General features: G+C 55.5%; 9 protein-coding genes across 9 annotated transcripts; 4 read left to right on the forward strand and 5 right to left on the reverse strand.

Moving 5' to 3' along the window:
* The first annotated feature begins 1,120 nt into the window (after positions 1–1,120).
* On the forward strand, positions 1,121–1,881 carry TRAVEDRAFT_151252 (uncharacterized protein). Its single transcript, XM_008042425.1, has 3 exons — positions 1,121–1,337; positions 1,407–1,587; positions 1,646–1,881. Exons 1-2 carry the CDS (start codon positions 1,152–1,154, stop codon positions 1,536–1,538), a joined length of 318 nt encoding a protein of 105 aa, XP_008040616.1. The 5' UTR covers positions 1,121–1,151; the 3' UTR covers positions 1,539–1,587; positions 1,646–1,881.
* Positions 1,882–2,235: 354 nt separating this feature from the next.
* TRAVEDRAFT_127944 (Noc2-domain-containing protein) lies at positions 2,236–4,869 on the reverse strand (the record flags this gene model as incomplete). Its single annotated transcript, XM_008042426.1, has 11 exons — positions 2,236–2,271; positions 2,336–2,939; positions 2,994–3,163; positions 3,215–3,517; positions 3,565–3,751; positions 3,811–3,901; positions 3,952–4,057; positions 4,113–4,330; positions 4,386–4,485; positions 4,543–4,624; positions 4,667–4,869. 11 exons carry the CDS (start codon positions 4,867–4,869, stop codon positions 2,236–2,238), a joined length of 2,100 nt encoding a protein of 699 aa, XP_008040617.1.
* A 324-nt stretch (positions 4,870–5,193) lies between these two features.
* Positions 5,194–5,681, forward strand: TRAVEDRAFT_38527 (uncharacterized protein; the record flags this gene model as incomplete). The annotated part of the gene is made up of 3 exons (XM_008041936.1): positions 5,194–5,335; positions 5,401–5,433; positions 5,500–5,681. The coding sequence occupies 3 exons, from the start codon at positions 5,194–5,196 to the stop codon at positions 5,679–5,681; spliced, it is 357 nt and encodes a 118-aa protein (XP_008040127.1).
* Positions 5,682–6,295: 614 nt separating this feature from the next.
* TRAVEDRAFT_49484 (uncharacterized protein) lies at positions 6,296–7,854 on the reverse strand (the record flags this gene model as incomplete). The annotated part of the gene is made up of 12 exons (XM_008042068.1): positions 6,296–6,437; positions 6,512–6,549; positions 6,617–6,625; positions 6,697–6,739; positions 6,793–6,808; positions 6,868–7,001; positions 7,063–7,160; positions 7,221–7,344; positions 7,416–7,438; positions 7,494–7,657; positions 7,723–7,757; positions 7,826–7,854. 12 exons carry the CDS (start codon positions 7,852–7,854, stop codon positions 6,296–6,298), a joined length of 855 nt encoding a protein of 284 aa, XP_008040259.1.
* A 1,391-nt stretch (positions 7,855–9,245) lies between these two features.
* On the reverse strand, positions 9,246–10,745 carry TRAVEDRAFT_49485 (uncharacterized protein; the record flags this gene model as incomplete). The annotated part of the gene is made up of 12 exons (XM_008042069.1): positions 9,246–9,345; positions 9,420–9,457; positions 9,512–9,520; positions 9,592–9,634; positions 9,690–9,705; positions 9,763–9,896; positions 9,962–10,059; positions 10,119–10,228; positions 10,297–10,330; positions 10,390–10,553; positions 10,615–10,661; positions 10,717–10,745. 12 exons carry the CDS (start codon positions 10,743–10,745, stop codon positions 9,246–9,248), a joined length of 822 nt encoding a protein of 273 aa, XP_008040260.1.
* A 1,142-nt stretch (positions 10,746–11,887) lies between these two features.
* TRAVEDRAFT_30096 (ubiquitin-conjugating enzyme) lies at positions 11,888–13,203 on the forward strand. Its single transcript, XM_008041901.1, has 8 exons — positions 11,888–12,022; positions 12,132–12,180; positions 12,251–12,268; positions 12,327–12,424; positions 12,482–12,516; positions 12,572–12,649; positions 12,712–12,808; positions 12,864–13,203. The coding sequence occupies exons 1-8, from the start codon at positions 11,917–11,919 to the stop codon at positions 12,920–12,922; spliced, it is 540 nt and encodes a 179-aa protein (XP_008040092.1). The 5' UTR covers positions 11,888–11,916; the 3' UTR covers positions 12,923–13,203.
* Positions 13,204–15,071: 1,868 nt separating this feature from the next.
* Positions 15,072–16,639, forward strand: TRAVEDRAFT_49487 (uncharacterized protein; the record flags this gene model as incomplete). Its single annotated transcript, XM_008042070.1, has 12 exons — positions 15,072–15,100; positions 15,167–15,213; positions 15,280–15,443; positions 15,475–15,509; positions 15,572–15,731; positions 15,791–15,888; positions 15,944–16,077; positions 16,136–16,151; positions 16,212–16,254; positions 16,328–16,336; positions 16,401–16,438; positions 16,507–16,639. The coding sequence occupies 12 exons, from the start codon at positions 15,072–15,074 to the stop codon at positions 16,637–16,639; spliced, it is 906 nt and encodes a 301-aa protein (XP_008040261.1).
* A 303-nt stretch (positions 16,640–16,942) lies between these two features.
* On the reverse strand, positions 16,943–18,978 carry TRAVEDRAFT_59645 (Oxysterol-binding protein). Its single transcript, XM_008042427.1, has 10 exons — positions 18,860–18,978; positions 18,655–18,701; positions 18,500–18,582; positions 18,355–18,446; positions 18,243–18,298; positions 18,158–18,181; positions 17,755–18,100; positions 17,375–17,692; positions 17,222–17,312; positions 16,943–17,156 (listed from the first exon to the last, which is right to left on the reverse strand). Exons 1-10 carry the CDS (start codon positions 18,896–18,898, stop codon positions 17,062–17,064), a joined length of 1,191 nt encoding a protein of 396 aa, XP_008040618.1. The 5' UTR covers positions 18,899–18,978; the 3' UTR covers positions 16,943–17,061.
* Positions 18,979–19,130: 152 nt separating this feature from the next.
* On the reverse strand, positions 19,131–22,028 carry TRAVEDRAFT_30098 (MFS general substrate transporter). Its single transcript, XM_008041902.1, has 14 exons — positions 21,796–22,028; positions 21,691–21,726; positions 21,463–21,566; positions 21,346–21,406; positions 21,160–21,284; positions 20,891–21,107; positions 20,767–20,831; positions 20,638–20,716; positions 20,431–20,581; positions 20,331–20,367; positions 20,091–20,274; positions 19,885–20,026; positions 19,795–19,826; positions 19,131–19,723 (listed from the first exon to the last, which is right to left on the reverse strand). Exons 1-14 carry the CDS (start codon positions 21,908–21,910, stop codon positions 19,440–19,442), a joined length of 1,632 nt encoding a protein of 543 aa, XP_008040093.1. The 5' UTR covers positions 21,911–22,028; the 3' UTR covers positions 19,131–19,439.
* Between the last annotated feature and the right edge of the window lie 2,066 nt (positions 22,029–24,094).

Below are 24,094 nucleotides of genomic sequence, written 5' to 3' on the forward strand. Positions count from 1 at the left end.
GGCCTTGATAACTCGTGCCGTACCAATAAACAGATACCGAGCCTACCCACTGGCATATCGCCGGTATCATTGGATACATCCATGGACGGAAGCGATAATCAGGCGGTAGTAATGAAGGCGGCTGTTATACGCCTTCGTCCCGAAGGGCCGCAGCTGCATGACACCACGATGTGGCTCGCTGGACGTGTAAGTAGAGCCACGAGGCAATGTCGGTATCTCACGTCGCTGGGTATGGACATGCCATTGCCAGTATTGCAACAAGACCGCACGCTATCTTGGGATCCGTACCTTCCGTGTTTCCGGCGGAAGGCACCGCACCCATCCATTGAGCACACACAACGCCGCGTCGTCGAGATACAATCGAATCAAGACGTCATAAAGCTCATGTGCTTCATCGTGCTTTCATACACGTTACGTCGCGAGGTACGTTGCTCGCCCCATAATAGGTGCCGAAGGCGATCTCCGTCGAAGTTGGCGCACGCACGCAAGCAAAGAGTAATCGTCGGAAAAATGCGCGACTGCGCCATCCTGGCGGTCGTTCAGCACCCGTCAGCTGCAGTTGTTGTGGCGTTCTCCGAGAGGAATCCGTACACGTATGTCAGGCAATTTGTAGAGAACTCGCTATTGCTTCGACGACGCGATTTTCGAAGGCTCGCGTGAGTGGTGTAGCCTTCTGGAACTTGCCGGTCAAAGCTTCGCGCTTGACGACAGATGGAGTAGAGACGGCTTCTTGCGGCACACGAGGCACAAAGGGCTGTGATTCGTGATCAACTGGAGCATGTGGGCTACTGGCATGTCCCGACTCCCGAGGTTCCGGTCATGGAGCCTTAACGAAGTGAATCGCCGGTCCTCGTGTCCAGTTCGGGAGTGCGGGCCTGTGGCTATTTCACAGAGAAAGAAGGCATACCTATGAGCAAATTTTGCGAGTAATCAGAGCTTGATGTGGGCGCGGTAAAAGCGTGAACATGATTATGGACTTTAATGGGAGGTAGTGGGTTCTAGGTCACTTACCAAATGCGGTTGTACAACGCACCCGGCGGCAAGTTGCGCTCGCGGCAAAGGCCGCGCCGCCCTCGTCGTCTGCCGGACGCATACATCCACCTCTTGCCCTCACCACCTCCTTGCTACCGCTAGACTCTCAGCCCTGCAAGATGTCTGCAGCTGCCGCGCCTGTGAAGCAGCAGATGCGGCGCATAGCGGCGAAGTGGCCGGGCGACCCGTTCCGGCCCAACATCCAGTTGAAGACACTCTTTGAGTCCCTCGCGGAGCACCCTAACCTCACACCCACGGCCGTGAACGCGGCGCGTGCGCTCAAGAACGATGAGTTCATAAAGAAGGTACGCACGACACTCCCACTCCATTCCGGCAGCGGAAAATGGGCTGACACGCGCCCCGCGACCACACAGTACGCGCTCTCGGAGAGGACGCTACGTCCGGCCTCGTTCCCGCACTACTACACGCGCCTCGTCGAGGCGTTCGATAAGAGCGCGCAGGGGATTGGTCGCCCGTGGTGGAAGATTTTCTTCAACATCTGGTAGCGCATGAGGCTTCGACTATGGCCGTCTGACTCAGGCCATCCAATTACCGGTGCGCTACCATGCTTCGCTCCACTAGCACCGACGTATTTGTCGCTCATGTCGGCCAGGGACGCCTTGTGCGCCGCACCCACGCACAGCGGACCCATGCAGTTCTCGACGACACGGAAGACGAAGCGATGCTCGCCCCCATCACCCCCGACGCGGCCTCTTTGGACGGGCAGGACCCCGCGGCATCTCCCTGCGCGCCGCGACACTGCTTCTCTCCCCCACGCATATTTCGATTGCGTATTCTATCTGTCTGGGAACTTGCTCTATCACGCAGATAATCGCGTCCATGCGTGTCCATGCCCTTGCGTGCGCGTCCCTCGCGAAAAGGTTCGCGGGAGAAGCTCCGAGCCAGAAATCCAGAATTCTCGCAAGCCAAAGAGACTGCCAATCACTGAGTGTGTTAATTGTGCTGCAACTGCGGCCGCGAGCACGTCATGTGGTGGCGGGTGCCCGCCATTACCAGTGTACTGGTGAGAGACCGGAAGGATGTGTGAAGTCAGTACGCGACCGTAGGGGCGTGTACTACAGGGCAGTCGTTCGTATGCCAAATCGCACGTCGGCGATATCCAACGTCTCCGGACCCGTGCGGATCCGCCGCTGACGCGCACGTCGCACGAGCGTGGATCCCGGTCCCAGACAAACTCGATGCTTAGTCCTCGAGCATCTCCTCCTCGCCCTCTCTCGCCTATGAAAACACACGCGTGATTAGCCATGCTTGCCCTGCCCACGGGCGTGGAGAGCACACGCACCTTCTCGACGAGCTTGCGCCGCTTCTCGCGCGCTTTGCGCTGCACCTTCACGTACCGCGCGAGCGGCGAGTCCTCGACCTTCAGGTCGTCCTCCCACCGCTCGACCTCGCCCGTCTTGCCCGGCGCGAACAGCACGCTCTTGCGCTTCTGCTCGACCCACTGTGCGCTCTCGTCGATCCGGTCTACGAGCACTTTCACAACGCCGGTCTCCTTCGCCTTCGCGAGCTTGCCCTGTGCGCCCTTTGCGCTCTTGATCGCCTTTCGCAGGAGCAGCGTGATGGGCACAACGACCTCGGGGAAGCCGATGCTGCCCTGCACGGGGGGACTCGCGAGGTACTCCGCGAGCAGGAACGCGCTCTCTTCTGCGAGGCCCTCGTTGTACACGCGCGTCTTGAGATACTGTTGGGGCGCGCGGATGTTGGTCTCGAAGTCGAGCGGACGAAGCGTGGAGGGTTTCGGTTTTGATGATGCGGAGAGGGTGGACGTAAGGACGGGGAGGAGGTACGGTGCGAGCGGGACGTAAACGTGCGTATGGCGCGTGAGGTGCAGAAGTGACCGCACAATGTGCAGGTGGAAGGGGAACGAGCGGGCGTTGCTAATAAGTCTGACAGGTCATGGCGTTAGTGGAGCTCGGCTGAATCGGCATGTCATATCTTACTTTGCTGACCCGAGTGCGACCTGGACGAGTGGGTAGATGAGTGCTCTCAGCTCACTCTCTTGTCCCCCGCGTTCAATGAGCGTCTGCTTGTCACATGCCCGCGCAATGACCAATGCCCAGAAGTCGACGCAGTGCACATACTGCCAGTTGTACACTTGCTTATATGCCTCCTACATTCCACGATCAGTATGTTTCGAGCAGGCGCATTTCGGCTGGCGTACCTTGGTCTTCGTTTTCATGCTGTTCCGCAGATGAATGGCCAGCTGCCTGATGTACCCGAATGCATGCTGATACGATGCAGCGTGGTCCGTGCAGAACAACTCGCTCGCCGAGTTCTTCATGAGGTTGATAGCGGGAAGCGTGTGCGCGCTCGTCGACTTGCACGAGCGCACCAAGGTGAGATATGTGTTCTTCAGAACCATGTCTAAGACGGACTCGTCCGTTGCGCCCGCGAGTCGGCGCACAGAGAGGAAGGCGGCAATCCGGACGCTGTCCTCTGCACTTGACCAGTAGCTCAAACACGTCTGCGAGGGGTGAGTGCGGGCGATAATTGCTGCAGAGGCTGGCATACCTTGAGGTAGACCTTGACGGTCTTGCGATTGCTCGTCACGTAGGGCACGAGTTTCGCTGTCTCGGCGAACGCGAGGCGCAGCATGTCGTTGTCCGAGATCTGGTCCATGAACTGCAACACGTTGTGGAAGTATGACAGTATGAGTTTCTGCAGCGTCTTCCATTTGTTGTTTTGTGTTGGGGATTTGCTAGCGGTCGCCATCTGAATGAGTTGATGCAGTACGGCAGGAGGACAAGGGCAACGCACAATTTGCCGTTTGGTAGTGAACGGTATGGACAGTGGTGCTCAAGGATAACTGGAGTGTACTTGAGTGCGGTCGTAACCAACTTATTGTACACTGGAAGGAATTGAGTAGTTTCCCTTGATGTCTAGTCCTGCGGGGCATACCTGACGAGCGGTCTATCCTCCATGCGACCACTTGGTCCTCGTCGTTCATGTGAACCGCGGACCGGAAAGCGATCAACATCTTCCTCAGGGCCTTCAATGACCGATGCTAAAATCCACTTTATGTGAGTAATGAGGTCAAACAAAAATGCAGAGGGACATACGTCCAACAGGGCCTTCTGCCATCGCTGCAGAATCTCCTTGGTCAACACGGGCGTGACGTCCTCCATAACCTCTTCTTCGTCTTCATCATCATCGCCGGCCTGCCCAGCATTCGTATTGAATTCCAGCAACTCGCGGTCATTTTCTTGGAGATACTTGAAGAACTCCGGGTCCTTCTCCGCAAGCTTCGACAGTTCCATGAGATGGGCCTCGCCCTCATCTGGAGAGCAGTAAGTCACGCGATATAGCGTATCCTCAAGTAGCGTGCTCCGTACCATCAAGTTCATCCACGTCTGCGAAGGACTCGTTGTCGTCGCCAAAGTCTGAGCCCTCCTCATCTTCACCCTCGTCCTCGGACATGGCACCCTCTCCGCTCTGTGTCAAGCATAGCTTTCAGTCTCCCATATATATAAAAACATTGAACGTGCATACCTCGGACCCCTCGTCGTCACTCCCTCCCTGCATGAACCCGCCTCCGAGGAAGTCATCCACGGACATCCCCTTGAACCTGATACTGGGTTAGTAGCGAAACGAGTCGAGGGATATCCGCACTCACTTTCCGGAAGTCTCCCCGACTTCCTCATCCCCCTCGTCTTCCCCCTCCTCATCATTGCGAGCCTCTTTGCCCGCGCCTTTGCCGCCTTTCCTCTTCTCGTTCTTTTTCTTGATGTCGCGGAACTTGCGGCGCGCCTGGATGACCTTCTTGAGCTGCCCGCTGGCGGCGAACTTCCTTGTTGATTTTACAGCCTTCTTTCCCATATTTGACGAGACTACAAAGGCAAGAGCGGACGCGTGCAAGGAAGGAGTGCAAGCAACGTGCAAGAGAGCACAACCTGGAGTCGGACGCGCCGCGCAAAACTAAAACTCGCAGGATCTCGATCCCTGGTGGCGGATCAGCCGGCCCGTGCGCGTCTATAGACCGATCATTGCTCTTCGGCGCTTCTACGCTACCAGTACTCTCGTGAGCGCTAAGCATACTCCTCCGACGAGTCCGAGCTGTATCATATCATCGCACATGGCTACACATGCTACACGTCTCGCTCGCCTGTTCACTCCTGATATGCATGCCGAATAAATGCACAAATGGTACACCCTGCTCGTCCACAGCTCGTGAAACCGAATGAGCTGGAGTCTGCACTCGCACGCCCGCTCAATGTCGCCGCGTACGAGCCGGGCCGCCAAGCTGCATACTTTGCTGCTACTCTCTCGTACGGTATCATTGCTGGTGCTTTGGTCTCCTGTGTGTTGTGCCGGACTGTATCGATACGTATCACTGAATACGCTGCACAGGGCATCCGTTCCTCGACGGCAACAAACGCACAGGTATATACATATCACCTTCTGGCCTATGCATCATAACTCTAACGTATATGTTCAACGTCGTCGTAGCATTCTTCCTCGTGAACGAATACCTGTGTGCGCAGGGCCTCTCAGGCCTACTTGACAAAGGAAAGGATAGCGAAGTCTCTGAAGGCTTAGTGGACATAGCGGAACATCACATCAATGTCGCGGCAGGAAAGCTGGGCGTGGAGGGTCTACTCGGCCCTTCAGCACCTAGAGAACCACCTTGATATTCATTTATATTAGGTCAGACGTTTCCATCGAGGGCATGGAGATTGCGCACCGTAGCACAGTATCTGCATCAGCGATCCTTGAGGTATGCCAGTATCTCTTGCACCTCAGGATCACGACCGCTCTCAACCGTCCTGCGTGCAAGAGAATCTACCACCGCCATTTCATCAGTGCCCATCGTATGCTTTCACCTCTCGAAATTGAAGACGTACCGCTGTCCGACCCGGTGCGCGCGATCGCGAAGTAGTTCGGTGCCCAGCCGCTCAGCGTCAGCGGCACTCATGGCGCCTGGGCTGGATCCCACCCCAGGGCCTCCGCCACGGCCTGGTCGACGTAAAGTGTATCATTATCTAGGACGACCTTGAATTCCCGGGCTGTGGCGCTGGGACCTAAGATGGACTGAGTCCGAGCGCTGCCTGGGATCATCCTGAGGCCGACAGCAAGTTTGCGTCCAACGGAGAACATACACGCGTCGCACATTTAACGTAACTGCGTTGACTATCGCCATATGCATGCTTGTGCGATGGCAACTCGGGTGTGGCATATCGTGAGTGGTGTGATTCCAAAGAACATAGGGCCAATGATACAGGGAATAGGGTTACAAGATCAACAGTTAAGCTGGAAACGACGCGCCTGGAGCGGTAGGAGTAAGTGTGTCAACACGCCTCGTCCGGCGAGCAGAAAGTCGGCCTGGCCCCCGCAGCTCGGGATCGCGGATGTTGAGCATGAGACGGGTAATGAGTGTGGTGGAGACGCTGTGCAAGAGGATCGCGAGCCGCCATGATTGAGACACCGTGAGAAGACATCTGCCCGGGAGGAGGGAACGTACACGTTCGTGATATTAGTGCTGATGTTCTTGTACATGGGCTGTGAGCGGGTGTGGGTCAGTTGAATTCAAAACTGGATGCGGGGAAGCGGGGAGCCGGCGGCCTACCTGTGCCAGCTGTCAGATGGAAAACATTAATTATGGTTGATCGCAGGGATGAGGGAAGTATATGCTAGATGTGCGCGTACCGTATATGATAGAATGTTGGCCAGGTAGAAGAGTGAGAGAATCCTGTGTGCGGCGCGATCAGTAGGCACTGGGTAGCGATTGAACACAGTATGTACGCAAAGTAACCTGTACCTATATGCGAATTCTCATCAGCTCTGCGGAAACAATCTTATGAATCGTCCCTCACTGACTGTCTCGGAGTATCACACCGAAATAGCCCCCACACCAGGTATCTCGGACCTGGAGCGCATGCAGGACCGTCAAAACAAACACAGCGACGTCGAAGACCATGATAGCGCTCCACGCGATAGCGAGGTCGTTTCCCCTATGCAGCATAGTCATGAGCATCTGTGGAGAGTGCGCGCAGCCGGCCTTGTGTCACTCACTCTTCTTGGGATAGCACTAGAATGCATCCCGCATGCGCGAGCGTTGCTGAGGGCGCGATCGTTGGGTTCCTTGCCCTCCGCCCAACCACGAGTACCCACTGCAAGTGCAAGGTCAGCAAGGGCGTGAATATATGTCGATCACCGGTCAGGGGGCTCACCACACTGACGCACAAGCCTATGTCAAGGAGCCCGAGGAGCAATACGAGGACGCGGCGGTCTCGTGCGTACAAGGCGTACGTCCGAAGGAGCGTCAGCGCAGCGGCGAAGCCCACTGTGAAGACGCTGATGAACCGACGATACTCATGGAATGCCGGACATCTTTCGGGGTGTATATACTTAGTTCAAAAGACTACGAAGTGCGGGGTGGGACGTACTGCTACATGGATATTGTGTCAATATATTGTGTCTGACACATCTCTCTGGAAACTCACAGACTCTGATAGGACCCCAAAAGACTCGACGATCCCAGGAATCTGGCCGAGGATTGGAATGTACCGATTCAGGAAGAAGAGGAGTGAGGGCCATGTTAGTCTTCCAGTCCAGTATCGTTCCACCTCTCGTGGGATTGTAAGAATGAAGTCATAGTAAAGCAGGGCTACAAGGTATTATGGATGGTCAGCGGGAGTGTAAGATGAATGCGCATGTACTAGGAAAACTCACCTAATGCGACCGCTGAGACAATCCGGTTCGTAAAGCTGTATTCGCCGTGAAATGAACATGGTGTCGACACGACAAGGATGGCACCTCTGAGAGAGCAACTTACACGGCTTCTAGTGCTGCTACGTTACTCATGATTCGTTCGGGCCAGCCCAAGATCAAAAAAAGGAAGTTGACATTGGAGGACGATGCGACAGCCAGTGCGAAATCGAGGCTAAGCTTGCCCAGCTGTTGAGAGGTCGAGATGAAAAGGCCCTTGAAACCGCAGCAGCAGGGAAGCTGCTATGTATATGGGACGCGACACCGAACCATATCAATGACCTGTGCCCTGAATCCGAGTTAGTAGAAGCCATACGAGTCCATGGACACCCAACACCGAAGGGGACAGGCATGTAGCAACCAGCCACAGGTAGGCAAGCCGGTGTGGTAGAATGCCAGGCCAACCGATGGAGAAGTGGTCGTGTCGGCAGATGTAACTCCCTGGATGGTCGCCAAGCGGGATTTCGAGCACAGTGCTGCTGACGGTGAGCGTGGCAGTACACATCAATACTCACATCTGACAATGATCATCGATTTTGGCCGGAGGGACCAGGTAGAAAGTACTGGCCTTCATGAGAGTAAGGGCTGCCTAGAGAGTGCAACAGGGATGCCTCATCCGCGTAGTTAGGCCCAATCAACTCGCGGCTTAAGAGTAAAGGCGAAGTCTTACCTGCAGCGGAAATAATGACGGACGTGAATTGAAAGGGCAAACGATGAAAACGAGGTCGTCATGATGGCTTAGGACCTACTGAGGTGACCATAAATCCGTTTTCCTGGAGGAGCCACATACAGCTTTGAAGAGGTGTGCAGTGTGTGGAGTCGCCTGTCGATCAAACTGTTAGACAGATGCTGCAACCCAGCTGGCATGCAATACAAGCCTCCACGTTCTTGACACCCCTTGCAACCGATCGACAACGTATCTTTTCCTTTGGCGCCGGAGACTACCGTCCTGTATCCGGCACGTCGCGGCCTGTGCGTTTCAAAAACGCCGTGAGCCCCACCAGCATCGGTAAGGCGGCTGCGTTGAGCGCGGCGGTGAGCTCGCCAGGCCCCGTTACGGCTGACCAGTAACCCCGCATGTGGTAGGCCGTAGTTGTGCGTCACGCTGTGCTGTGTGCCGTAGTTAGCGATTCAATAGACCCACGTTCCAGCGTGTTCGGCCCCCATTAGTACCCTGAGCTGAGAGTGCTACGCAGCTGAATGCGCGGATATGCGCACGAGCGCGTCCACATAACAAAATCTGCACATCTGTCAGCTGTCACCCCAGTCCTTCGACGGTGGGAACACACCTATCGTGGATTCGAACCCAAATATCGCTGAAGAATCACTGTCGCAGACGAAAACAGTGCTTACAGAGAGGAATATGTTGGCGAGAAGGAAAAGCACAGGTTCAAGGTCGGAAATACAACACGAGAGAAGCTGCTACTATATCTGGATACAAACATTCGTATTGAACCGACGTGCCTTGGGCGGTGGAAGTGAGGGCGTTAACACGCCTCGTCCGGCGAGCAGTAAGTCGGCCCGGCCCCTCGCAGCTCAGGATCGCGGATGTTGAGCATGAGACGGGTAATGAGCGTGGTCGAGACGCTGTGCAGGAGGATCGCGATACGCCATGATTGAGACGCCGTGAGAAAACATCTGCCCAGGAGGAGAGGACGTACACGTTCGTGATTGTAGTGCTGATGCTCTTGTACATGGGCTGTGAGCGGCGGGCGTGGGTCAGCCGAATTCGAAGCTGGAGCCGGCGGCCTACCTGTGCCAGCTGTCAGATGGAGAGTATTAATGATGATTGATCGCAGGTATGAAAGAAGTAGATGCTAGATGTGCACGTACCGTATATGATAGAATGTTGGATAGGTAGCAGAGGAAGAGGATCCTGCGCGCAGCGCGATCAGCAAGCACCGCGCGTAGTGATTGAACGCAGTGCGTACGCAAAGTAAGCTGTACCTAGAAGTGATTCTCATCAGCTCTGCAGAAAAGATCTTACGACTTGTTCCCACTGACCGTCTCGGAGTATCACACCGAAATAGCCTCCACACCAGGTCTCTCGGACCTGGAGCGCCTGGAGGACCGTCAAGATAAACACAGCGACGTCGAAGACCATGATAGCGCTCCACGCAATGGCGAGGTCGTCTCCCCTACATATCAAACTAATGAGCATCCGCGAGGCGGAGAGTGCGCGTAGCGGCTATGTATTACTCACTCCTCCTGGGATAGCGCTAGAATACACCCTGCATGCGCAAGTGTTGCTGAGGGCGCGATTGTTGGCCTCTCCATCAAATGACCAACCACGAGTACCCACTACGGTTGCACAGTCAGCAAGGGGTGACTATGCATCAATTGCCGGGCAGGAGACTCACCACGCTGACGCTCACGCCTATGCCAATGAGCGCGAGGAGCAATGCAAGAACGCGGCGGTCTCGCACGTACAGTGCGTACGTCCGAAGGAGCATCAGCGCAGCGGCGATGCCTGATATGAAGACGCTGATGAACCGGCGATACTGATGGAACACCAGACATCTTTTAGGGTGTACATACTTAGTTCAGAAGCGATGAAGAACAAGGTGGGGACCTACTGCTACATAGAAAAATTCAATATACTGTGCACGACATATGCATCTGGAGACTCACCGGCTCTGGTAGGACTCCGAAGAACTCGGCGATCACAGGAATGTGCCCAAGGACTGCCGTATATCGATTCAAGAAGAAGAGGAACGAGGGCCACGTCACTCTTCCGGTCCAGTACCGTTCCACCTCTTGCGGGATCGTTAGAATGAAGTCGTAATAGAGCAACGCTGCCGAGTGCCAGAAGACGTCAGTTAACATCAAAATGAATACACCGGCACGAGAGCTCACCGAATGCGACGGCTGAGATTATCCGGTCGGTGTAGTTGTACTCGCCGCTGAGCGATAGTAGTGTCAACTCGATGGGAACAACGCCACCAAAGAGACACTAACATGGCTTCCGCCGTGATTATCGTACTCATGTTTGTTCGGGCCGGCCGAAGATTATAGGCAGGAAGGTAACGTAGGAGGCAGTAGCCAGTGCGGAGCCAACTTGAAGCCTGTTCAGCTGGTGGGGGATCGAGAAGAGAACGCCCTTGGGACCGCAGCGGCTGGGAAGCTGCTATGTATACGGGACGCGACACCGAAGCATATCAATGACCTGTGCCCAGAATCTGAGTCGGTAGAAGTCATACGAGTCGATGGTCACACGACACCAAGGGGTATATAGAGACCAGACACAGGTAGGCGAGCCGGTGTGGTAGAGAGCCAGCCCAACTGATTGAGAAGTAATCGTGTCGGCCGGCGGCGCAATGTAACTCCTTGGACGTCGCCAAGCGGGAGTTTAAGTACAGCGCTGCTGACGGTGAGTGGATCCAGTCGAAGATCATCGAAGTGTGTGTTTGCCGAGGTGCCGTTCAGGTAGGGGCGTGGAGGATGCCTCGGTACGATTGAACGCAGTGACAGTACACATCACATCTAAAAATGATCATCGTGGTTCTTGCCCATGGGACCAGGTGGGTGCGAGTGAGCAAAGCACTGGTCTTCATGAGGGCAAGGGCTAGCAAAGGTCGCTAAGAGAGCTCGACATGCCCTCTCCGCGTAACTAGGCCCAAACGACTCGCAGCTTCAAGGAGAATAAAGGCGAGGTCGTATCTGCAGCGAAGGGCGTGAGTTCATAGCATGAGTGATGTGCGATTAAAACGAGATCGTCATTCGCGCTTACCGAGGTCATTATGAATCTGTTTCCTTGGGGGAGCAACATACAGATTTGAAAGGTAGAAGGACGGCGTTAGCACAATACCACTAATGATGTCGCGATGTTCACCAATGCTTGAGCTATAATGCTGTGGATGGCGAAAACGTACAATTGTGCTGCTCGCAATGAAACTTTCCGTTTCTCCCGCCTCGTTTGTACGCCATTGAGACGCCAATCCGGATTTTCTGCAACACGGGGAGGACGTGGACGTCGTGGTACAAACAGGACAAGGTACGAACTTTAACACCCGCCGGCAGTTACCTAATTAGATGATTATATAAGTCATAAATTCGGGACTATGGGCGTCTACAGCACTTCGTACATTGCATCGATCCCCGCAACCACACTCATCCTCTTCCTCTTCCTCCCCCTTGCCTGTTGTTTCGCACGACACGATGACTTCGAGGACAGGGACGCCAGGCAATGTCGCGTCCAACACGCTACTTCTCCGCCGCCAGCTGACGGAGCTCACCAAGCATCCGGTCGAAGGCTTCTCAGCAGGTGCGTCCTGGCTTGTTCCCCGGACATCCGGATCGCTCACCGCACTCGTCCATGATCTCTCTCCGCTCGCTGTGATCTCGTGTTGCACCTTGCTTGCGTTGGAGTGTAGGTCTTGTGGACGATAACAACCTGTATGAGTGGGAGGTCATGATCATCGGGTACGTTCACCAGTAATTGCCCCGCGCGTGTGGCGAAGGTATTGATATACGCGATTGTATACCCCCTCAGTCCCCCTGATACGATGTAGTGAGTCCTACTTGGGTTTTCGCGGCTATCCTTATGAACATAGTGCTGACCTGGGCAGTGAGGGCGGTTTCTTCAAGGCGCGCCTGTCCTTCCCGGAGGATTTCCCTCTAAACCCTCCGAAGATGCGGTTCATCACACCGATGTGGCATCCGAACAGTACGTCGATAAGTCTATATAAGCGTTGCCCCAATGATCTCACTATGCATGGTGTAGTCTACCCCGATGGCGTGGTGTGCATTTCTATCCTCGTAAGCCCACTTCAACCCCTCGTAATATTTCGTGCGCCGACGAAGGTCTCTCTAGCACCCTCCAGGTGAAGACCAGTACGGATACGAGGACTCGGGCGAACGGTGGCTGCCCGTACACACAATCGAATCGATCGTAAGTACACACGCGCTTCAATCACCCGCAGGAGTATCGCTGAACTAAGTTGGCTTAATTAGCTTTTGAGTGTCATATCTCTACTGTCGTCTGACACGCCGAACCTGGACAGTCCTGCCAATGTCGACGCTGCCAAAGAAGTGCGAAATGATATCGACGGTAAGCGGTCCCCGTGAAAGTGAAAATGAAACATACTCATGCCCGATTTCCTCAGGATACAGGAAGAAGGTCCGACGCTTAGTGAGGCGCAGTGCCGAAGAGGCCTATGACTAGCCCCTCGGGATTCACCTCCGCGACTTCCATTCCACTCCCAATCCCCGCCCGCTCGTCCGCGAACATTCTGTGTTGTTAGCCGCTGCTCCGCCACGCATTCACGTCTTCTGGGTTCACCGCTGTATAGTGCTTTGTGGTCCGTCCGCACCCCGCGTTTCCAGCATTCTCAACACGCTCTATACACCTTTCCATCCACTCCCCCCGCTTCCTCTCGCTACGGGTGGCTGGCGCTTGCACTCGCGTGTCGGCCGCCCCCAGACTGTTTCCATAATGACGCGCCCCGCACGCCCCTCTCGCAATGTTGTCAATACGAATGTTTGTATCCAGATATAGCAGCTTCTCTCGTGTTGTATTTCCGACCTTGATACCTGTGTCTTCTTCTCGTCAACATATTCCTGGTTATAAGTGCTGCATTCGTCCGTGATGGTGGCTGTTGCACGGGAATTGGATCGAGGCTGCAATAGGTGTGTGCTCCTGCTATACGAGAGGTTGCGGTGAAATTTTGAAAGCTGATAGACGTGCAGAATTTTGTTATGTGATCTCTCACTCGTGCACATATTCACCAAAGCCGTCGAGAGATACGGATGGGCTAGCAAAACAATCAACGAGTAAGCATTAAGAGCGTATGGGCACATACTGCCACACATCGCGCCATCTCTGGCTGTTTTCAACACCAGGGCATTGTCTCAGCGGCCCACCTCACGTACAGAACCTGGATGCCGTTTTTGCTCGGGGGACTTGAGTTGGCCAAACATTCTCTCGCCCCAGCGAAGAAGTCGCGTGTGAGTGACCCGTCCCCTAGACCGATCAGATATCGACTGAAACGCTAACTACTGCGTATAGCATGCCCTGGTGCGGAATCGCACCTACTGCATGAAAGGTCACCGGTCAGCCGTAACGGGACTTGGCGAACTGACCGCCGCGCTCAACACAGCCCTACCGATCCTGGTGTGGTCTGCGTCGTCTTTGAAACGCACAGGCCGCGACGCCTCGCTGAATACAGACGGTGTCTCTAGCGCGCTAAAGGAAGAGACACGTTGCCGATCGATGCAAGATGTCAAGAACTTTGAGCCCATAGCCTTTGGCCGCAGTCCCAAGGGTGCGTTCTTTGCGTGTTGAGTGCCAGCTGCGTTGCAGCATCTGTCCAACAATTGACCGATAGGCGACTCCACGCACTGCGCACTTGCGCCCTTGTATCTGAGGTGAAATCTTCTCGGCGCAGATCCAGCGAGGCGGCCGTAAGTCAATTCCGGAGGGGTTAACCGCCAACTGCCCCCAGGTGTCAAGAGACAAGCATGATCTGCGCTCATATGGACGTGAGTGTTCCTTATATCCTCGTAAACGCCAGCAGATTTAGTAAATACCGTTCCCAGGTCAGAACGGCGTTACCAATGATATGCGCACCGCCGCCCGCTCCACATTTGCAAGAGATGTCGGCACAGGCACCCTTCCGGGCAGTCATGCTGCGGTGCGTCGCTCGCGAACTTCGGCCGCTATTTCCGAGTCAAGAAGACCGATACACACGTGTGGCAACGGTCCAGCCTGGGCGATATTCCAATAGGGCTCGCGACCCATCGTAAACCAACAGCTAATACACCCCTTGACGTCCAACTTCGTGGGGTCAACTGCATGCATGCCGCGGAATACACACCTGCGCCACCGCGTCCTTGTATATGTAGGTTGTGTCTCCGGGTCCTGGGATGGCATATAAGAGTACTACCTGGTTTCCCAGCTAGCGCTCCCGTGTCATGGCTACTCCCACACACGTCGGCGTCCATTGTGCTTCGCGACCATCCAGGGAGTTACCTTGCGCCGACCACGATGCTTCCCCTTCTCCATCTGTTCGCCCCGCTTCCTCCATTGCGCCGCGCTGCTCACCTGCCGACGGCGGCTGCTCCTCTGGTATCCTCGCAATCCTCTTGTCCTCGGCGCGGAACGTTGGACAAGGTTAAGCTCCAGGCACGACACACTGACAGGGCTCGACGTCGCGCCTCGGGTACATAATGGCTCCTTCCCCGCTGCTACCGTTTCTATGCCCCTCTCTCTTGCGTACTCCTCGCCAACTCGGCAAGCTGTCTGCTGCGGATCTTCGCCGGTATCTCACGCGTCTGCGTAGTTGACTAGTCGCCTCCACTGGAAGGAGTGCACCATGAGTACCGTCATCCCCGGAGAAGTCATGTGAGTCTCTTTCTTACAGAGGTCGCAGCTCCCTCATCCCAGGCGCTCACGCCTCAAACCACGCAGCATCGAGTCCAACTACACCAATCGGATACTGTCCTCTGTCGCATTCGGTGAGTCCCCGGGCACGCGCAAGCATGCATAGTGGACGTGCACTGACCCATGCCGCCGACATACAGCTCTGCTGTACTATGACTTCGTCTTGACGATCCCACAAGAGGTGGAGAGATATTGGGAGCGCAAATTCTCTTTGCCCTCGTTCCTGTTCTTTCTGAACAGGTACATGTCTGTCCTTTGCCACATCCCCGTGATCGTCGAGTTCTTTGGCGTTATTCCCGAGTCTGTGAGTCCTATACGCCTAGTGACACTGGTAGCGCTACCAAATGCTAACGACCTCCGTCGTGCAGCAGTACGTCCCCTCCTGACCCCACTCATCTTCATCGATGAAACTGAGTACATGCATTGCACCAGATGTCGGGAGTTCCAGCAGTACCACCGCTTCATCAGCATGGTCATCCAGGGCGTCGTCGCGGCACTCATGCTGCTTCGGACGTACGCGCTATACGGGCAGGACCGGCGTGTCCTTATACTGCTCTCTACGATCATCGGTACTGGCGGGATAATCAGCGTAGTCCGTCTCATTTGACAATGCACGCCAAGCATATACTCACCCTTACGCGTACGACGCAGTGGGTCCTTGTGGCAGGCCATCGTACACGTCGGCCGACGGTCACCTATGCAGAGGCGATCGCAAAGACAGGGTGCGACCTTACGCTGTCGCAGGAAGAGTGAGTCGCGCAAATCCGTCTTTCCTCCCCAGTTGAGGCTCACGTTGGGGTACAGGGGCTATGACCTCGCCATCGCATGGAGCTCAATCCTGGTCTTCGACGCCGTCGTGTTTATCCTGACGCTGCTGCAGGCACTCAAGGCCGGGAGGTCTTTGAGTGGGAGCTACCTCAGAGTCATGCTCCGAGACGGTGAGCAAACAACGTCCTTCTTGCAACCTCTCGTATCTGACGCCGTGGTACGCCTCAGGAACGATCTACTTTGCGTATGTCTCGACCTCTCTGCAGACCGTGTATGCGGCCTCCGCTGATCGCGCGACCCGTAGAGCTCTATTCGTTTGCTATCTTTCGAACATACTAGCGTACGCGGTGAGTGCGGGTGCTGTTCTCCCTACGCGACCGATGTGTACTAATTGTCGCCGATCATTTCTCACTCCGATAGCTTGCAAAGGTACGGGCTCGTCCACGCTTGTGATTCCCTGGGTGCAGCGATGATTGACCTCGGTATCGCAAAGCCCGTACACAAGGGTGTCAGCACCTCGATCACGAACGTGTACGTCCTCTTTCAAGATAACGCTTCGTTGACGGTAGTTTGCTGATGCGTCGCCGTCTCCATTGCAGCGTCTCCACCACGCTCATTACCCGACTCATGCTCAACATCCGCGACCCGAAGCTGCGGTGGGGAATCGACTCCACGGACTCCGATTACTCATATGCATCCTCAGGCGAAGTGTACATTGCAAGGGGACACTAGAATATCCGCGACGGTTCAGAGCGCGCTCTCTCTGATTGTATCATAATGGTCGTTCTCTTGTATCGGTAGTTTTTGTTGGAATGCGATACGTTAGCGCATCGCAGTCCTGTGTTTATCGACGTGCCTTCACAGGCCACATCCAAGGACTAGTGGCTGAGCTACACTGGAGCCCTCATCTGCTCTCATTCGCGTGCGATAGTGGCGGTCATCATGCGAAGTTCCTGAATCACAGCACCCACAACGACTCGAACACGATGTCCACCCGCCAGCACATCACGGCGAGGCACGGCTCCGGGTAAGCACACGGTCAATGGATATATGAGCTTAACCCAATACGAATACAGTCTACTAACATACTACAGGCGAGACTCGGCCAGCGTACGTGCACTGAAACAATGTCCCTGAACTCGTCGGCCAGGCGATCAGGCCGTCGCGGGTGGGAAGTCGCGATTGCGCAGGAACACGTAGGTATCTTCTGTAGTAGGGGTTGCGTTGAACAGTTTCCCAAGGCGTTCGTCTACGGAAGTGTAGGAGGTTAGTATATGCGCTGCAAATGGGAAGAGATGGAGTGGGTGGACGCACAGACAGGGTCCGACTCGATGTGCTCGAAGTGCTTGAGCGGCCAGCGTGTACCTGCGGCCTGCTCGTCCTTTCGCCTTTGCCTCTGCTCATTCTAAATATGGCACCATGTCAGACCTCAACAGTAGATAGACATGGATGCCAGTAGCGACATACCTCGATCTTGCTCTTCTCGCGACTTGCAAGTTCGTAGTCCCCCTCCCGGATACCCCGCGCGACGTGTTGCCACAACTTCCTGCTCTCGAAGTCCGCCATCTGCTCCACCGAGCCGACAGTCACCTCCTCTTTCGGCGTCCGCACGTCAGTGAAGGTCTCGCCGGTGTCGGAGTCCTTGGACGTCTCATGCCACAGGCCGTCGTACTTCTTCACAGGGTTCGTGGAGCCAGGCGGGGTCAGGACAGCCTTGAAGAAGTGGGACTTGGCGCCGATGGAGAAACCAAAGTAGCCCCTGCCTTCCTTGGCCTCGTAGTCGATCTATCCAGAACGATAAGCATGATTGCACCCACGGCATGTGTATATATGCGCATAATACGTACCGTGGAAAGCCAACCAGACGAGCTCTGGATGTACGAAAGGCCAGTGAGCTCGATGTAGGGCGAGCCGTACCAGATTCCGTCGATGCGGAGACGGGGGAGAGTAATCAGGAATTCCTCCTTGCCGCCACCGGGGAGGTCGACGGTGAGGACGGCATGGCCAATCTGCTTCACGACGATGCTACCGCTGGAAAAGCTGGTCTTCTGCGCGCTGTGGCCTTGCAGGGCAAGACCTTTCGTCGGGTTCGAGATGTAGTAGGCAGTGATTGGCGGGTGGTGCGAGACTTGCTCGACCACCAGGTTTGTCTGTCCGCGGCCATTGTAGTCGGGCCAGGAACCGTAGAAGAGTCTACACCGGGCCAGTCAGTAACTCTGACTCTATGTAGCAGCGTCAGCCACTACGCACTCTCCGAGAACGGGGTTCAAAGGCCTGGTGAAGTTTGAATTGCGAGATGAGTATTTGGCGCAATGAAATGGGGAGAGGAACTGACTTCTTCTCAGAGCCGAGTTTCTCGTTACGCGAGGTGTACTGGCCCTTGAGCGTGCTCTTGAGGTTCGCTGCAATCAGCCGCGCACACTCGCTACAGCGTGATCTGCACTCACTATGAACCACTTGAGAACCGCAATCGACCGCGACTTCTCATCCGTCGCGTCCGCGATCGCTGCGAATAAGGCGGGTCTCTCGCACCAGTATGCTATCCCCGCGCGTCAATCACATGCACCCGATGACACGTGCGATGCAACTCACCAGGGAACTCGGTGAGCGAGATGGGGGACAGAATGAACGGCGGCGCGGTCAAGGACGAGAGGTCTCCGGAGAAGGACACGATCCTGGGTAAGCCAAGACGACGAGCAGTGGCTGTTTAGATCTAATCGGGTGTGGTGGATAGCGCATGCACGTACGACTTGACGAAGGTGGTCCAGCTGGTCTTCTGCGCTGCAGGGACTCCCTGAGCATTCAGACATGGTCGTGGTTGCGGCGTTGCGGGAATCGGAGTAGTTGCGGATGTAGAGATGGCAGAGGAGGCGGCCGGGTCGAGACAATCGTGACGCGCACACGGTCAGCGATTCTGGGTAATCGGCCCTGCAGGACGCTAGATGGACGCACCTCGCCGGGCAATTCGCTGGGGGTTTGTGTGCCAGACATTACAGAGATGTGAGATGAGCGTGAGGGTATCGAGGCTGTCTACTGGGGGATCGCTGTCGTGGATGGAGATGAAGAGGTCGTGGTCGTTGTGTGGAGGGAGGGCGTAAACGCCCGTGGCCAATGCTGTGGCTGACGACATTGCCAGGGCGGTGGAGTACACATTCCTGCTAAAGCTCCTCCCGTCTCGCAGCTGCCCCGTGATACTGTACACACAATTATTCGAATTCGTCGAGGAGGCGTACAATACTAGTCGTGCAACATTACGTATACAGTGTCGTCAAAAGTACATACCGGGATAAATAGTCGTAATGAAATAACGTGCAAGAAGGGCGCGGGTTTGGGCGGCTTGGCGAAAGTGCGAGCCGCCCCTCGAACGCGCCAATCGGTCTATCAGGGGCGTAAGTCTCCCGTGCGAAGAGAGTGCGCGCAGAAGGGAGGGGGGCGTGTGCGAAGGCATGTCTGTCGTGAGTACTCCCAACGTCCGTATGCAGAGAGGGCGCGCGAAAGGCCCGCCCCCTTAACGAACTGTCCGAGGCTCATCCTAGTCGTTTTCAGTCACAGGCGGCAACTCTTCCGAAGGCCTCGCCGAGTCGCGGACCTCCCTCACCTCGACGGCCGTCCCAGCTTCTGCGCGAATAGCGGAGTCGGGCGAGCCCCGGTTGAGTGCAGCACCCATCTCCTCGTCCCGCGCTCGTCGTGTCTGCTTCCCCTCAACGAGGTAGATGAACGTGATGACAGCAGATACGAGCACCGCCTGGAAGATGACCGCGTGGTGCATATTGAGCGGTGGGCTGGCACTGGGTCCTGCGCGCAACGCGTCCTCCGCTGCATGATAAACACCATGGTCAGTTCGTCGTCGGAGAACAATGTGGCATGCCACAGCAAGTCAAACGCACAGAGAACGAAAATAAGCCCGAACAGGTTTGTGCTGTATGAGTGACAGACGTGAGACGCGTCGCAATGGAGTAGCGGGGGTATGGACGTACGAGGCCCACAGGATTGCAGAGCTCCCATCAGCGTTGCGCGTCAGCTCGACTGCGAGCTCCAGTACCGCGGGCAGGAGCGTCAGTCCGGTCGCTCCGATCACTGCCATCAGCACGAAGAGTGCGGCAGCGTTGTTTGGCCGGACTATAGAGCGGCGCACCGCAGTGTCAGCGTGCGACCATGGCGGAGAGGGGGACATAGTACGCACTCTCCCAGATCAGCGCTAACCAGCATGCGGCCAGTACGGGGCATAGAACTTTGCACGAAAGGGCGAGGTGGTGCGTAAGGACCCGATCATATAGCGGAGAGGTGATGGCCGCGGCCACCAGACCGACGAGAAGCAGTACTGCTCCCATGAGTCCGGAGACCGTGTCGGAGTAACCGTAGGGTTCCTGTGCGGGGTGTTGCGGTGAGTACATGATAGAGTTTGGCACCCCAGATCGCGTACCAGATGCTGTGCCGTCAAGACCGTGAAGGCGTTAATCCTATAGACAGGACAGACAGGGTCAGACTGCGGAAGAAGCTGAAACACCGGCGAGAAGACATACACTCCCACCAAAACACCGAAGACGAGCGCGATGATGGCGAAGTCGATACGCTGCCGCATGGACATGTATGTATATTCGTCCGGCGTTGCGCGACCTGACAACGCGCGCGCCATGGACGACATCGAGGGATGCTTTTGCGAGCCGGAGTACGCTGATCAGGGTTTCCATCAGCACAGCTCAGAGCAATAGGTGTTTGCAGGTTCGTACTGGGAGGCGTCGGGGGAGCGTTGCCTACGAGGAAGACAGCCGGCGCCGCAGCACTGAAGATTATAGCCATGACCAATAACTGCGAATGTATGAGCGCGATCCCCGAATGTATGCGTACTATATGCGTACCGATTGACGGGGCGAACCGATGAGCGGCGGAATCAGCTGGCCTAGAGCGCTTCCGACGGGGTTGGCTAACATGGATCGGCGTGGATCAGTTTGGAAGCACGTCCGGACATTCGAAACTACTCACAGATTCCCATGATCATCGTGGCGGTGGTGCGGCCCTTCAGGTCGAACCACTTCTCCGAGTAGCTCGGCACGATGATTTGGAAAATAGGCACAGACATGCCTCCCAATATCTGGCCAACAACCACGAATGCGTATGAGCTGCTGACCGATAGTGATTTCATCGTTCCCAGGTAGCGTATCCACCCGGAAAGAATGAACAGGACGGCTCCGATAAAACACTAGGGCTCAAATTTAGCACAGACTGAGGCATAGAACTCTTGAGACACTTACTGTTCCGCGTGTGCCCAGCCGTCCGTACAGATAAGGCACAAGTATCGAGGAGGGAAGGAAGACAAGGTTGACCACATTCCCGAGCCAGTTGACATCGTTCAGGCTGAACCCGAAGTCTCTGACCACTGGAGTTCACAGGTTGGGTTGGTGGGCGCCCAGGGACGTAGACACGGGAGAAGCACTCACTGTCATTTGCAATTGGGCCGAACCATACCAACACCATCCCCGACACAATGTTGAGCAGCACCTGGAGTAGCTTGCGGTCAATACCACAGCCTCAGGGAATAACAGATGTCCACTCACGATGGCCCCAAGGCCTACCCACCGCCGCTTGTACAGGCGATATGTCGCGATGGGAGGGAGCTCGCCGTCCGGGCTCGGAGCGCGCACATCCTCGGCATCTTTTGCTAAACACGTTGGCTCGTCAGCTTTTGAGTTACAGGATCCCTGCGCCCGTAGCACAGGTATCTCGCGCCCGCCGTCTCCGCAGACACGAGAGTTTTGAAGCCGTGCACCCAAACTTGAACTCACCGGAGGCAACTCTCTCGATCGACCCCACCGGCCCTGCTATCCCGCCAAGCGCTCGCCCGTTAGCGATCATCACTAGCGTGCATTTGCAATTGCGCGCGTGCTCACCTTCCGACTTGTCGAGGCTGCTCTTGTACATCGTCGTGGTGTCGCTGCCAGTGCTATCCGGTCGTGGTTTGGAACTGGAAGAGAGTGTGGGCAGCGGGGCCTCTGAGGCGTTCATCGCGTGGCGACCGAGAATCGGGGCGACCGGATATATAAGTCTAGCGTGTCTTGGTACCTTGGAACTGTCGCGTGAGCACGATGACCGTTATCAGGTGCAGGGGGAGAGCAGGTCCGGCGGCGGGAGGGGTGCACACCGTGTTCCGAAGGCCTTCGAGAAGTTCGCGATCTTTTAAATACAAGCTAAAGAACCAGCGGCAGCATCGGCGTCCGTTTCGTGCATGCGGTCAAAGTGCAGTGTCGAGAGGCTGTCATGCGCAGCGTGCGACCGCGTTCCAAAGTGGCAACAGCCCAGTGGGCGGTGGCCAATGAATTGGTGGAGATACGATAGATGCGCTCTACATGAGCTGATATGCTTTTCGTGCCCGAAACAGTGAGCATGCCCGGCATTGACGCCACTACCGCGCATCATCCCTGGCAAGATGGGGCGTAGGTGCGGTCGAGGTGTATGCAAATGGAGCGGGCGTTCCTCTACGCACTTCGCCGCCTCCCACGCGAAGTGGTCTTCAGGAATCTCCGTGAACATGCGCTCTCCAACAAGCTCATGGATATCCGGGTGCTGCGTGTCAAGTTGCTGACATACAGCATCCGGACCACCCATCGCGTCTCCTGGTTCGGGAAGTTAACGTTACACTACTCACTTGGAATGAATAAGTAGAACGGATAAAAGGGGGAGGGGTATTTTGAGATGGCCGGTAGGAAGCGAGGGCGTGGCGGGAAGGAAGAGAGAAAATACCGTGTTGCTTTCAGGATCGTTCACTCAACTACGTCACGATATGATTCAAGGCGGTGGCTGTTATTCTGATCGCATTGGTGTACGAGGTGAAGCCTCTGCCGAAGAAGTCGTGGAGAGCGGCGCTCGGCTCCATTGCTTTGCTTAGGTAGGAACGACAACTACTCTGAAAGAGTAATCTATACCAGGATGACGTCCATAAGCATAAGGGCACAGATCAGTAAAAAATTCCGACGTAGCTTTTCCATCACATATGTCCGCATGGATCATGATGACATGCAGTATCCGGCATCCTGCTTACGGTGATTCTACATCAGTGACCTTCCTATATGCTTGCCTCTACTTCATGTCTTCGAATGGTGCCGGTGTAAGAGTAGCACAAACTGAACGTTCAGAGGTATCTATGCCCCAGAATGTTGCAAGATGATGACCCAAAGTCAGAGTGGGTCTCAAGACTACAAATGTGATCAACCTTGTGTCCCAAACAGAGCGCAATTTGCCACTCACCGTTTGCTTCGCGTTGATACACCCAGAGCCATATGTTAGCCATGTTATGTTATGATGTTTGAGGATAGACATGTAGACAGACCGCGCCATTCGGCGTATGAATGTGGTCCTTGGCGGCGGTGGAGTATATACCAGAGTAGTAAGGGTAAGATTCGGAAGGGGCTTCCAAATCTTACCACTTTGACGTATGGGGTCAAATGGCGAGAGCGAAACTTACCATTCTGCCCCATGTGGAGCGCGCCGTAGGAGTTTGCTCCAGTCACGGTCGCGCTACCTCGCACTACCAGTCTCTTGCGCGTGTCGCGACGCGTTTGGACGCGTCCACCACCATGTCGCGTCGCATTGTGTTAACGTACGTGCAGCGAGGCGCCATGCTGCCAGGATGCATTCTCGCGAGTCGCGCGAGGGTAACTGGCCGCGATCGCGGGACAAGTGACCAGTGACCAGTGCAACCTCGCGCGACGCGTTACAGGTGCCGCTTTTGAGTACCCACAACCGTGACTGGGTAAGGAGCACCTGAGGGCAGAATGGTGAGTTTCGCATATCTCCGTTTCACCCGCTCGTGAAAGTAGTAAGATTCGGAAGGACTTCCGAATCTTATCCTTACCAATCTGGTCACTCCCCGCGGCGGTGAGTGGATGGAAAGTGGACAACTTGTTTTCAGTGATCTAGCGCCCATAATACATCCATGAGATCTGAGATCTCAGAACGGTCGATCGTTCGTCTCCCGAATAGAAGTGTCCTTGCACAGGTTATAAGGCTCAGCTCGAGGATTCTGCCACTTGAATCACAACCACAACGTTCCCGCTCGCTCCCCCAAGTAAAACTCAAGCAGAACATAGGCACAGGCAGGTGCGGGGAAGAAGATCTAGTGGGCGCTCCATCAGTGTCAGAGGTCCTTTTACGACCCTCGGCCACTCTGACTGGGGTTTTCTCGTCTGCGAC

The sequence above is a fragment of the Trametes versicolor genome, assembly GCF_000271585.1.
Source record: "Trametes versicolor FP-101664 SS1 unplaced genomic scaffold TRAVEscaffold_8, whole genome shotgun sequence".
Taxonomy (NCBI): domain Eukaryota; kingdom Fungi; phylum Basidiomycota; class Agaricomycetes; order Polyporales; family Polyporaceae; genus Trametes; species Trametes versicolor.

What these genes read in the sequence shown, in the direction of transcription:
- TRAVEDRAFT_151252 (XM_008042425.1), top strand. Translation starts at nt 1,152, where the DNA reads ATGTCTGCAGCTGCCGCGCCTGTGAAGCAGCAGATGCGGCGCATAGCG. An exon ending in ACGATGAGTTCATAAAGAAG is followed by an intron (nt 1,338 to 1,406) that starts GTACGCACGACA and finishes GCGACCACACAG; the next exon opens with TACGCGCTCTCGGAGAGGAC.
- TRAVEDRAFT_30096 (XM_008041901.1), top strand. Translation starts at nt 11,917, where the DNA reads ATGACTTCGAGGACAGGGACGCCAGGCAATGTCGCGTCCAACACGCTA. An exon ending in GGTCGAAGGCTTCTCAGCAG is followed by an intron (nt 12,023 to 12,131) that starts GTGCGTCCTGGC and finishes GTTGGAGTGTAG; the next exon opens with GTCTTGTGGACGATAACAAC. An exon ending in TACACACAATCGAATCGATC is followed by an intron (nt 12,650 to 12,711) that starts GTAAGTACACAC and finishes TGGCTTAATTAG; the next exon opens with CTTTTGAGTGTCATATCTCT.
- TRAVEDRAFT_59645 (XM_008042427.1), bottom strand. Translation starts at nt 18,898, where the DNA reads ATGTCTGGCACACAAACCCCCAGCGAATTGCCCGGCGAG. An exon ending in CTCGCTCACCGAGTTCCCTG is followed by an intron (nt 18,447 to 18,499) that starts GTGAGTTGCATC and finishes GCGCGGGGATAG; the next exon opens with CATACTGGTGCGAGAGACCC. An exon ending in CGTCTGGTTGGCTTTCCACG is followed by an intron (nt 17,693 to 17,754) that starts GTACGTATTATG and finishes CGTTCTGGATAG; the next exon opens with ATCGACTACGAGGCCAAGGA.
- TRAVEDRAFT_30098 (XM_008041902.1), bottom strand. Translation starts at nt 21,910, where the DNA reads ATGAACGCCTCAGAGGCCCCGCTGCCCACACTCTCTTCCAGTTCCAAA. An exon ending in GATCGAGAGAGTTGCCTCCG is followed by an intron (nt 21,567 to 21,690) that starts GTGAGTTCAAGT and finishes CAACGTGTTTAG; the next exon opens with CAAAAGATGCCGAGGATGTG. An exon ending in GGGTAGGCCTTGGGGCCATC is followed by an intron (nt 21,407 to 21,462) that starts GTGAGTGGACAT and finishes AAGCTACTCCAG; the next exon opens with GTGCTGCTCAACATTGTGTC.